Source organism: Neoarius graeffei, chromosome 3 (genome assembly GCF_027579695.1).
Source record: "Neoarius graeffei isolate fNeoGra1 chromosome 3, fNeoGra1.pri, whole genome shotgun sequence".
NCBI lineage: Eukaryota > Metazoa > Chordata > Actinopteri > Siluriformes > Ariidae > Neoarius > Neoarius graeffei.
In genome coordinates, this window is record NC_083571.1 from 68,143,525 (window position 1) to 68,157,146 (window position 13,622).

General features: G+C 39.0%; 1 protein-coding gene across 1 annotated transcript in view; it reads left to right on the plus strand.

Moving 5' to 3' along the window:
- Positions 1-13,622, plus strand: part of ctnna2 (catenin (cadherin-associated protein), alpha 2) — a 699,326-nt gene that overhangs the window by 663,502 nt on the left and 22,202 nt on the right. Inside the window, exon 13 of the mRNA XM_060915970.1 lies at positions 3,028-3,179. Coding sequence (XP_060771953.1) covers positions 3,028-3,179 — 152 coding nt within the window. The remainder of the gene's footprint in view (positions 1-3,027; positions 3,180-13,622) is intronic.

The following is a 13,622-nucleotide window of genomic DNA, read 5'->3' on the forward strand; positions in this document are numbered from 1 at the left end:
TTAGCCTCTTATCGTGAGCGGTATCCATTCACACTAAATTTATTCTCAACACTATAGTCTGTATGCACTGGTTCCTTTCTTGTGGACCAGTGTGCTTTTTAAACACTTGCTGTAAAAATCTGCTTACCTGCTCAATCTCAGGCTCAGAAAACATTCCATTCTGCAGGAACGCAGCACCTCTTTAACTTCTTCACACAGCTCCTTACAGCTTCATTCATTCATTCATTCATTCATTCATTCATTCATTCATTCATGCATTAAGAGCTTAGAGCTCAAAAGAGTGTTCTGTACCTTTTTCTCTGCTGTTAAAAAGTGTGTTTTTATTTTTATGAAATATAGTGTGCATGTTTTATGATCTGTATAAAGCCACTCTTAAAAGAGTGAGAGAGAAAATAAAAGATAACAACATTAGATGTTATTGTATCCGTGAACCACGGGCGATTGCTCTAAGACAACGAGGGAGGCTCAGCCTCCTCTAAAAAGGACGAACATCGTGTAGGATGAATTGCGCTAGGCTTATGTTATAGCCAACCTTATAACATTGCTATTTCAGATCCAGAATCATAGAAATATATGTGCTCAACCCAACTACAGTGCGAAATCATTCCGTTATAACTTTCCCCAGTTTGCCTAATGTGTGTGTGAGTTTTTCCCCCTCGTGACAACACGATGCAGCCCAGCCTTAGTGGACTTCAATGGCATTTGGGAGCTATGCGCTTTTCAATATCAAAATGCAAGACGATTATTGGACAAATACTGCGAAAACGCCCGCCCAGGGAGTCCCACGGACTCCCAGCCTCAGTGGACTTCAATGGCATTTGGGAGCGATGCGCTTTTCAATATCAAAATGCAAGATGGTTATTGGACAAATACTGCGAAAACGCCCGCCTACGGACTCCCAGCCTCACAGTGGGAGGGACATGGCAAAGCTTTCCGCGAGGAGACTGGCGATTGGTGAAAGCGGCCGGATATTTTCTTTGATTGACAGCCTGTTTCAAATATAGACAGGCAGCGGTGAATTTCAGTTCAGTCCCATGCGGATTCGCAAGTGCTGTGGTGTATTGTAAGAGATCGGCTTACATTTCGATTTCATTCATTACATACGGTTTCTACCAGCTTTTTTAGTTTGTATATATTTTCATTGTAAATAAAGTGTAAATATAGTGTTGTCAAGTTTGCTATCTTAGTTCCAGAAATTTCGTTTATTTAAGTGACTGAACTTGAACTTGAGGGGGCTAGTCAGCTAGCAAGAAAGCTGCGCACGGATGCCAAGCATTGCTGATTTAATTTTGGCGAAGCCATTTGCCAGTCTTCCTTTCGAGGAAAAAATTAAAATTAAAGAGCAGGGTAGACCAACGCCTCAAATTGACTTGGTGAAAAAGGTAGGGAATAATACTCGTTCCTTTCAGCTCTCCTGGTACGAGAAAGTGAATTGGCTAACAGCAAGTGACCCACATCAACAACAGTAAATAGGCTACTTTAGTAATATGTCATGGATGGACCAAAAATATAGAATCTATTTAAAATGTTTATGCTGAGTATATTATATTGGAATATATATTTTTCTGGACATGAATTAAACACAGCTACAATTTGGAAAACATTTTTAAACAAAAACACAGCCGAGAACATTTCACACTACAGACCTGGATTAAAAGTGAAGGGTTATCAAAATTGTCAATAAAACATTTCTCAGTCAAAATAAGTAAAATATAGGGAAAGTGTCATTGAATGAAATGTGTGGCACCCAGCTCTATGTTTGGCTCCCCAAGGTCAGTGCTTGTGCCTAGTCCAGAACACTCTGCTGTTACTGCTGAGGTTCCTGACAAAGAGCTGCTTTCAATAATAATCAATTTTTAAACAATATGCCACAATTTTAAAATATAAAATGTTAAAATATCCCCCCCCCCAACACCACAATCATGTATATTGGACAGTAGGCTAATGGGCCAAAAGAACCTGTTATTTCACAGTTTGTGACCCTGCCAACAATCAGCCAGATCAGAGGCAAGAGTATGGGCAAAATTGATGTGTTTTTTCTTTTAAAATCTGGAAATATCCTAAGCGACCAGCCTCCCCTGTTTGAAAGACTACCAGCCGCCACTGCCGTGAACAAATCAGGAGGAAAACTGGAACAAATATGTGGGAGAAAAAAAAATTAGGACAGATTTTTCTTGGCACTGTGTTGCTGTCAAATGGATTAGTAGAGACTGAACCTGAACACACAGATGATGTGGTGTTTCTTCTTCAGTTTTCTGTGTAATGACAAGTGAGCAAATACCAGACGTAGGTGTGGAATGAAAAAATGAAAGGTCTGGGTCTCTCTCTCCAACTCTCTCTTGCTCTCTTTCTTGTTTTCATTCTCTCTCTCTCTCTCTCTCTCTCTCTCTCTCTCTGTTGCTCTCTCTCTAACACTGTCTTTCTTGTGATCTCTCTCACACGTGTTCTTTCTCTCACTCTCTCACACACTCATTCTCTCTCTTTTTCGCTCTCTCTGTTTCTCTCTCTCTCTGTCTGTTGCTCTCTCTCTCACACAAACACTTGTTTTCTCTCTCTCACGCTCTCATTCTCATTTTCTCTCTCTTGCTCTTTCTCTCACTCTCACACACACTCTCTCATTCTCTCTCTTTTTTGCTCTCTCTTGCGTTCTCTCTTTCTCACTTGCTCTCTCTCTCTCTCTCTCTCTCTCTCTCTCTCTCTCTCTCTCACACACACACACACACACACACACACACACACACACACACTCTCATTTTCTCTCTCTCACTCATTCTCTCTGTCTCTCTCTTTTGCCTATCTGTTGCTCTCTCTCTCTGTTGCTCTCTCTCTAACTCTCTCTCTCTGTTGCTCTCTCTCTAACTATCTCTCTTGCTCTGTCTCTCTCTCACACTCTCTCTCTCACTCTGTCTCTCCCTTTCACATTCTATCTCTCTTTTTCTCTCTGTTGCTCTCTAACTCTCTCTCGCTCTCTCTTGCATTCTCTCTCTCACTTACTCTCTCCCTCTCTCTCTCTCTCTCTCTCTGCAGTAATGCCCCGTTTTGCCGAGCAGGTAGAAGTCGCCATTGAAGCTCTGAGCACCAACCCACCTCAGCCCTTTGAAGAGAATGAGTTCATCGATGCCTCACGTCTGGTCTACGATGGCGTGCGTGACATCAGGAAAGCTGTCCTCATGATACGGGTGAGCAGACACAAGCACTGATCATATGTATTCATAATGCTTCATAATGTACCTGTACAAATACAGTACTCATAGTCAGTTAAAAGAAACACACACACACACACACACACACACACACACACACACACACACTGTATGACACATTATCATGCCTGTGCACATAACTTAATAATGTCAGGTTACATATCACGTTATAACAACTATACATAAGAACTTAGTATCCAGTATAATACCCATACTACATGTCATAATTCATTATAACTTATTCTCATCTCATTCCAATGAACGTTGTATTCTTATCATACATTATAAACCAGTATAATGTATTATAGTCTCTGGAATAAGCCTGTTTCAATGTCCATAGGGACTTATATCATATATCATATCTACATACCGTACATAACACTTTATAGTATATGACTTCATAATGTCATTTACAGTTATTTTCAACTGCTTATACACATTTTCAAAGCTCTGTGTCTTTTTCTCAAAACTTTACACACAAATCCAACTATTGCTCACACGAAATGCAAAAAGCACCCTATCTCCTGCGAAATGAAACACAGTATTCAGAATATTCTAAACACACCTCAAAAGCAAGCATTTGTCTCACATCATAAACACATTTCCCATAGTATCACATACGTGTGTATATCATTTACACACTGTTGCTCTAAATCTAAAGCTATTTTGTTTTTATGTTTTTTTTTTATATATTGCCATACAAGAATGAAAATACAGTATTATGCAAATAGAAGTCAACACAAGCAATACTGGAACCAAAAATATTAAATTTTCTGAATAAATCAGTTGCTGTTGTGAATGCAGTATTGCACAGCATATAAGAAAAAAAGAAAGCAAAGTACACCAACCACCACATATGGTGATACAGCAACCAAAAAATAGACATTTATGAAAAAGTGTGTGTGTGTGTGTGTGTGTGTGTGTGTGTGTGTGTGTGTTGATGGGGAGAGTAAGTTGGGTGTGTATTTACAGTGGTGCTTGAAAGTTTGTGAACCCTTTAGAATTTTCTATATTTCTGCATAAATATGACCTAAAACATCATCGGATTTTCACACAAGTCCTAAAAGTAGATAAAGAGAACCCAGTTAAACAAATGAGACAAAAATATTATACTTGGTCATTTATTTATTGAGGAAAATGATCCAATATTACATATCTGTGAGTGGCAAAAGTATGTGAACCTCTAGGATTAGCAGTTAATTTGAAGGTGAAATTAGAGTCAGGTATTTTCAATCAATGGGATGACAATCAGGTGTGAGTGGGCACCCTGTTTTATTTAAAGAACAGGGATCTATCAAAGTCTGATCTTCACAACACATGTTTGTGGAAGTGTATCATGGCACGAACAAAGGAGATTTCTGAGGACCTCAGAAAAAGTGTTGCTGATGCTCATCAGGCTTGAAAAGGTTACAAAACCATCTCTAAAGAGTTTGGACTCCACCAATCCACAGACAGACAGACTGTATACAAATGGAGGAAACTCAAGACCATTGTTACCCTCCCCAGGAGTGGGCGACCAACAAAGATCACTCCAAGAGCAAGGCGTGTAATAGTCGGCGAGGTCACAAAGGACCCCAGGGTAACTTCTAAGCAACTGAAGGCCTCTCTCACATTGGCTAATGTTAATGTTCATGAGTCCACCATCAGGAAAACACTGAACAACAATGGTGTGCATGGCAGGGCTGCAAGGAGAAAGCCACTGCTCTCCAAAAACAACATTGCTGCTTGTCTACAGTCTGCTAAAGATCATGTGGACAAGCCAGAAGGCTATTGGACAAATGTTTTGTGGACGGATGAGACCAAAATAGAACTTTTTGGTTTAAATGAGAAGCGTTATGTTTGGAGAAAGGAAAACACTGCATTCCAGCATAAGAACCTTATCCCATCTGTGAAACATGGTGGTGGTAGTATCATGGTTTGGGCCTGTTTTGCTGCATCTTGGCCAGGACGGCTTGCCATCATTGATGGAACAATGAATTCTGAATTATACCAGCGAATTCTAAAGGAAAATGTCAGGACATCTGTCCATGAACTGAATCTCAAGAGAAGGTGGGCCATGCAGCAAGACAACGGCCCTAAGCACACAAGTCATTCTACCAAAGAATGGTTAAAGAAGAATAAAGTTAATGTTTTGGAATGGCCAAGTCAAAGTCCTGACCTTAATCCAATCAAAATGTTGTGAAAGGACCTGAAGTGAGTAGTTCATGTGAGGAAACCCACCAACATCCCAGAGTTGAAGCTGTTCTGTACGGAGGAACGGGCTAAAATTCCTCCAAGTCAGTGTGCAGGACTGATCAACAGTTACCACAAACATTTAGTTGCAGTTATCACTGCACAAGGGGGTCACACCAGATACTGAAAGCAAAGGTTCACATACTTTTGCCAGTCACAGATATGTAATATTGGATCATTTTCTTCAATAAATAAATGAGCAAGTATAATATTTCTGTCTCATTTGTTTAACTGGGTTCTCTTTATCTACTTTTAGGACTTGTGTGAAAATCTGATGATGTTTTCGGTCATATTTATGCAGAAATATAGAAAATTCTAAAGGGTTCACAAACTTTCAAGCACCACTGTAGGATCAATCTCTCCTCCAGGCTGGGTCTGGCCACAATATTTCATCAACATCGCATGCTATATTTTCTCTTGCCAAACATCGAGGAAAGAATCGTCTTGTGTGGCATATCCAACCTTGGATAGAAGCAGCATTAATGTCACCACATGCTTCCTCCATTGCCTGGAGAAGTGTAAGGCGGGCATAGGAACGATGATCATACACTTTCCAACACCATGTTGAGAAGAATTCTTCGATCGGGTTAAGAAATGGTGAATATGGAGGCAGTTTGACAACAAAAAAATGGGGATGGTTGACAAACCAATTTTGGACCAGCTGGGAGCGATGAAAACTGACATTATCCCATATAACCACAAATCTTGCCTGTTCTGGATTCTCTTCTTTTGGAGCAAGAATACCATGAATATTGTCCAGAAATGTTAGGATATGACCAGTGTTATAGGGGCCAAGTGTTGCATGGTGGTGCAGGACACCATTCTGCGTTATGGCAGCACACATGGTGACATTTCCTCCACGTTGGCCTGGGACATTGACAATTGCCCTCTGTCCAATGATGTTTCTCCCCCTCCATCTTGACTTTGTGAGGTTGAATCCCACCTCATCCACATAAATGTATTCATGGAGGATGGGGTGGGCATCCATCTCCAAAATTCTCTGTATTGGACAAAAGAATAGATTAGGATACGCACAATACAATAGTCTGTCTCAGCAGGTGAAAGTCTGATGTACTGGCAGTGCTATGTACATACCTCCACATAGTCACGCCGCAGGTTCTTGACTCTGTCACAGTTCCTTTCAAATGGGACCCTGTACAGCTGCTTCATCCGTAACTGATTCCTCTGGAGGACCCGATGTATCGTAGATAGACTAACAGCATCAATATTGTTGAATATGGTGATGTCTTCCAAAATATGATTTTGAATCTCACGGATTCTAATGGCATTATTTGCCAAAACCATATTCACAATTGCGGTCTCCTGCTCTTGTGAAAATATACGACCTCGTCCTCCATGATGCTGTTGTCTTTCCACTCTAGAAAATTCAGAAATACAGTAGTACTGTAAGAATGCTGTATAAAGTCAAGGTTGTACTGCCCTGTGACCATTCATACAGTGTAGTGCAGTAAAATGCACTCAAAAAAATAAAACATTGGCTTTACTTAACCGAGTTATGGCAACCAGTCCAACGAAACTGTGTTAATTTAGATGTATTGAATACAGTTATGTGTTGAAAAACTCAACAAAACTGTATTCAATACATCTAAATTACAGTTTTTTACAATTGTTTACACACAATTTTGAAAACAGGGCTCCTTTTTTCTAAACACCTCACACAATTAACCAAACACACCCAATTAGCAGAACATAACAGGTTGGTAGCAAAATGGACTATTTCAGTCAAAACTGTAAACAAATTTATAAAAACCTTATAATGTTCTCATGTCACTAACACATTCAGTGATTCTACACTGTCTACATGTTATACACACTAGCACAATACATTCAAAATACATCTGTAAAAACCCTTTTACATTATATGGATCTTTTTCAGAAATATCTTTTGAGAGCATCAGGATAATTTAGATCACAAAATATTTTGACGAACCCAAGACTTTCTTCATGATTACTATGAGATATACAGAGAAAATGTACAATAAACTTATCTACAATGTAAATATAAACTTATGTACAATGCACAAAACTGCTGCAGGCCGACAATATTTATTTCTTTTACGTACTTTACCATATGTTCAGTACAATTCATATGTACAGTTTCATGTCAGTCAACAGAGGAAAAGACTAAATTGTAGTTCTTACTACTGTAAAGTGTAGATAGTGTAAATAAAAATAGAAATCTGTAGACAAATAAAAAGTACATCCTGTACACTTACAGTGATGAAGAAAAAATAAAGCAACAATACAGTAACAACAATACAGCAGTACTCTAATCGTCTCTTCGTCTAGCTGGATCAGGCCATAATATTTCATCCACATCACAGGCTATGTCTTCATTGGCAAGGCACCGTTGGAAGAAACGCCTTGTGTGACGGATCCATCCCTGCACAGATGCTGCTTCAATAAGGTCACAGGCCTGCTCCATGGCCTCAATAAGGGGTACACGGTCATAGGGCCGAAGGTCGTATACCTTCCACCGCCAAGCAGAAAAAAACTCCTCAATTGGGTTGAGGAAGGGGGAGTACGTTGGAAGGTACAGGACAGCAAAATGAGGGTGGCCATTGAACCAATTTTGCACCAGAGCAGATCTGTGGAATGAAACATTGTCCCAAACGACAATGTACTGCATCTGGTTCTCTTGGTTTAATTCTGTGATCTCATGGACTCTGTCAAGAAATGCCAATATTAGATTGGTGTTATAGGGGCCCAGATTAGCATGGCGGTGGAGGACTCCATTTTGGGTAATAGCAGCACAGAGGGTGATGTTACCCCCTCTCTGCCCAGGGACATTGGTGATTGCCCTGTATCCAATTACATTTCTCCCTCTTCTTCTCGTCTTTGAGAGGTTAAATCCTGCCTCATCCATGTATATAAATTCATGTGGGATAGCCTCTGCATCCATTTGCAAGACTCTCTGAAACACAGTAAAAAACACAGTCATTTTACATGTAAAAAGGTTGTGTGCAATGTGCAATGCATAAACACACACAGTGTACAATGCCACACCATAGTAAGCTGAAAAATACGTACCTCCACATACACATTACGCAGGTGTTTCACCCTCTCAGAATTTCTGTCGAATGGCACTTTATACAACTGCTTCATGTGTACTTGATTTTTTTTTAGGATTCGAGCTAATGTTGACAGAGACACTTCATGAATGTTATTGAAAATGGTGTCATTGTTTATGACATTGGCTTGTATCTCTCTGAGCCTGATGCAGTTGTTGGCCAAAACCATGTTGACAATGGCCATCTCTTGTGCCTCAGTGAATAAACGGCCCCTTCCACCTCGGTGTCCTAGACCCGCAATCCTACATTAGACAAAATCATTAGACTGTACGTAGACAAAAAACACATGTAGTTTACTGCAAAATGTTCCAGGAAAGGATACCAAAAGTGATGATAATACAACAAGCAGTTTCAATGTACAGTGCGGTTAGTTTACCTGTTTTGTTGACGAAATGTTCTAATTACTGATGCCACTGTATATCTGCTTAAATTTGGTTGGACTCTAAGTCCTGCTTCCCTCATTGTGAGTCCACGGTTTATAACGTGGTCGATGAGTGTTGCCCGGACATCTGCGTTTACATTTGGTCCTCTTCTTCTTTGTTCTGGTGCTCTTACTCTCACTCGACCTCTGCCTCTTCCTCTTTTTTCTCCTCTTTGACCTCCTCTCATTCTCACTCTTCTTCCTCTAGCTCTTTCCATTTTCGTAGATAAAGTGGGTGAACTCATCTGCTGCCTTAGCATTTATACCCAAGTGCTGTATTTTCAAATAAGCACTTGTGTGTTTCCACACCTGGTGGATGTAATTGGCCAGTTTGTTCATTAGTGTGGTCATTGGCAAGCCAGGACTTTGTAATGAGAAGGAAGTAACCTCACAATCCTTATCTGTGTCTGAAGTGTGAAAATGTGTTTTAAGTTTTGAAAATCACTGTGTGTAATGTTTTGCAAAAAGTGTGAAGCTGAATTTGTGCTGACTGTTTTGCTTCTCTGCACAGGTGTTTTGCTTCTTAAGTGTTAAGATTTGTTAACTGTCTGAAAATTTTCATTTTAGTGTGTAAACAATTGTAAAAAACTGTAACACAGTTTCGTGGGACCGGTTGCCATAACTCAGTTAAGTAAATCCAATGTTTTTTTTTTTTTTGAGTGTGGATGCTTGGAGCTACAATAGTATACATGTATTTTACAGCTATGCAGGAATGGCTATTGCATGTACATTACAGTAGTATTGATTGTTGCATACCTGTTCTCATTTCAAAAAGTTCGAATTATGGCCACCACTGTAAATTGACTCAAGTTGGGCTGGACTCTGAGTCCAGCCTCTCTCATGGTCAACCCATGATTGATCACGTGATCAATCAGAGTAGCCCTAATCTCATCAGAGACTATTCTTCTTGGTTCTTCGTCCCTTCCTCCTTCAACTCGTCCTCGTCCTCTTCCTGCTCCCCTTCCAAAGCGTCCTCCACGAACCCGAACTCCTCGTCGTCCTCTGTGCCTTCCTCTGACTCCCCTGGCTGTGTCTGCATTGTTGTTATCCATTGTTCAAGACTGATAACTTGACCTTTACCCTATTTATAGGCCTATGACAGGCAGTGATTGGTTGGTGTTCATTAAAGCAATTATTGTTTGCACATACGGTATGAGGACATAGTCTGAGGCACTGATGAATAAGTGTGGCATTTTGATTGGTTGTGTTTGAAATAGGAAATCAAGTTACTTCCTGTTAGATTTTCATGTGTTAGGTAGAGAATTGTGTGTATTGATTTGCAGAAAGTGAATAGCAAAATTGAAAACTGTGTCAAAGCTGAGAATTAGTTTATGGTTTTGCTGATTTGAGGTGGAGTTGTGAAGTTTGAGTGACAGAGTTTAGAAATAGTGTAATATATAAAGGTTTTGTGTGTAAGCAATTGAAAAAAAACTGTAAGATTATAATACACACTATTATACTTGGTCATAAGGACCCAGCCAGTAATGTTGCAATGCTTTATTAAGTGGCTCTGGTATAATAACTGTCCTGGACTACATGACTTGATAACATACTTCTTTGGTTTCTTAGTAGCCATACAATAAGTCCTGTATTCATAATGCAATATAAATATTTAATGTCTTATGCACCATGAATAATGCCTTATTTTCTTTGCAATAAGCCTGGATTAATGTTGATATGAATTTACCTACAGTATATGTCTTTTTAATGCCATGTTTCATGACACTTTATAATATGACATAATACACTATGAAGTGTCGTAGCACTAGGCATCATGCTGTAATTCATTATAACATACTTGGTAATCTTTAAAAAAAATGCTGTCCTCATAATAATTTATAGTGTTTTATACACTATGCATAATGCCTTATAGTCTCTGGAATGAGCCTGTGAATGTTCATAAAACTTCATAAAACTAACATATATGATATCATGGTAGTTTAATATTTTATGAAATCACATAAAATAATCATAAGAATAATCATACTGTAGTGCTATACACTAACGCTATAATGCACTATAAAAAAGGCTCTGCTATATCTGGTGTCTGTACCATGGGTTGTCATGTAGAGCCTATGTTATAATGCATTACACCATGTCTATGACTTGCTTATGAACAGATATTATAACGTTATGCTTATGATTTATAAAGTGTCATGTATGTAACTGTAACAACTTATGAACATGTATAAAGGATTTTCCCAGGCATTATGAGTCCTAGATAAGAGGTTATGAAGGCATTTATAATGCATTATGAATACAGGATTCATAGGAAGTGTTACTGATGCATAATTCTTGAGAAAATGCTTCAATACTGTGCTTGGAAGGATGAAAAGGCCAAGAAATAAGATTTAGTTGCACGAAACTTTGCATTTTGGTACAAATAAATCAATATATCAACATTTAATTGAAAGAATTGGATGATTTGCTGCATGTTTCGAAATAAAGAACATGAATATTGACTTTGGAGGATCATTGCAATAAATGAACATACAAAAATAGGCCAGTTACTTATCCCCAACTTTTTTGTTTTTGAAAACAACAACAGCAACAAAGGACTAATTTCACCCCATCGAACAAAAGCAAGCGAATTATTTTTCAGTAACATCTGGCATACTGTAATAATACAATAATGATGCCACGGCGCCTCCATTTATCCAGCGTACATCTGGTCCTGGAGCAGTTAATGACTTCTACATATGGTATAATGTGTTTTATACACTGCTATATTTTAGAATATCATTTTATTAGCTAGAGAAATATTGTCTTTGATAAATATGCTTACATATAATTACAGTAATGCATATGCATAATTGATTATCATGTATTTCGAGCCTCTGTTGGAAATTATTATTTTTATTTTCAGTAGTAGTAGAGGAAACAGAAGAAGAAAGAAGCAGAAGAAAGGAATAAAGTGCTTACACGGTAATTCATTATCCAGGCCATGACTGTGAAGGAAATGGATTTCAGATATAAAACGTGCCAAAAATATTTTATTTGCATGCAGCTTTGTGTCTGACGTGACAATGTGTAATTCTGGGTTTCGGCGTTAACACATCGATTCCTCCTCCTGAGGTCACTGCACTATGCTTCAGACATGCTGAGCAATTTGAAATCTATCAGAAACCCGATTCAAGCTATGATCAGTGTAATTACAGACATTATGTTATAATATGTTATAAACTCTCTGGTTGAGTAACTGTAGTATCTATACCTCGTTTAGTTTGGTAACATAATGCGTTACAGTGGTGCTTGAAAGTTTGTGAACCCTTTAGAATTTTCTATATTTCTGCATAAATATGATCTAAAACATCATCAGATTTTCACACAAGTCCTAAAAGTAGATAAAGAGAACCCAGTTAAACAAATGAGACAAAAATATTATACTTGGTCATTTATTTATTGAGGAAAATGATCCAATATTACATATCTGTGAGTGGCAAAAGTATGTGAACCTTTGCTTTCAGTATCTGGTGTGACCCCCTTGTGCAGCAATAACTGCAACTAAACATTTCCAGTAACTGTTGATCAGTCCTGCACATTGGCTTGGAGGAATTTTAGCCCTTTCCTCCGTACAGAACAGCTTCAACTATGGGATATTGGTGGGTTTCCTCACATGAACTGCTCGCTTCAGGTCCTTCCACAACATTTTGATTAGATTAAGGTCAGGACTTTGACTTGGCCATTCCAAAACATTAACTTTATTCTTCTTTAACCATTCTTTGGTAGAACGACTTGTGTGCTTAGGGTCGTTGTCTTGCTGCATGACCCACCTTCTCTTGAGATTCAGTTCATGGACAGATGTCCTGATATTTTCCTTTAGAATTCGCTGCTATAATTCAGAATTCATTGTTCCATCAATGATGGCAAGCCATCCTGGCCCAGATGCAGCAAAACAGGCCCAAACCACGATACTACCACCACCATGTTTCACAGATGGGATAAGGTTCTTATACTAGAATGCAGTGTCTTCCTTTCTCCAAACATAACACTTCTCATTTAAACCAAAAATTTCTATTTTGGTCTCATCCGTCCACAAAACATTTTTCCAATAGCCTTCTGGCATGTCCACGTGATCTTTAGCAAACTGAAGATGAGCAGCAATGTTCTTTTTGGAGAGCAGTGGCTTTCTCCTTGCAACCCTGCCATGCACACCATTGTTGTTCAGTGTTCTCCTGATGGTGGACTCATGAACATTAACATTAGCCAATGTGAGAGAAGCCTTCAATTGCTTAGAAGTTACCCTGGGGTCCTTTGTGACCTCGCCGGCTATTACACGCCTTGCTCTTGGAGTGATCTTTGTTGGTCGACCACTCCTGGGGAGGGTAACAATGGTCTTGAATTTCCTCCATTTGTACACAATCTGTCTGACTGTGGATTGGTGGAGTCCAAACTCTTTAGAGATGGTTTTGTAACCTTTTCCAGCCTTATGAGCATCAACAACACTTTTTCTGAGTTCTTCAGAAATCTCTTTTGTTCGTGCCATGATACACTTCCACAAACATGTGTTGTGAAGATCAGACTTTGATAGATCCCTGTTCTTTAAATAAAACAGGGTGCCCACTCACACCTGATTGTCATCCCATTGATTGAAAACACCCGAGTCTAATTTCACCTTTAAATTAACTGTTAATCCTAGAGGTTCACATACTTTTGCCACTCACAGATATGTAA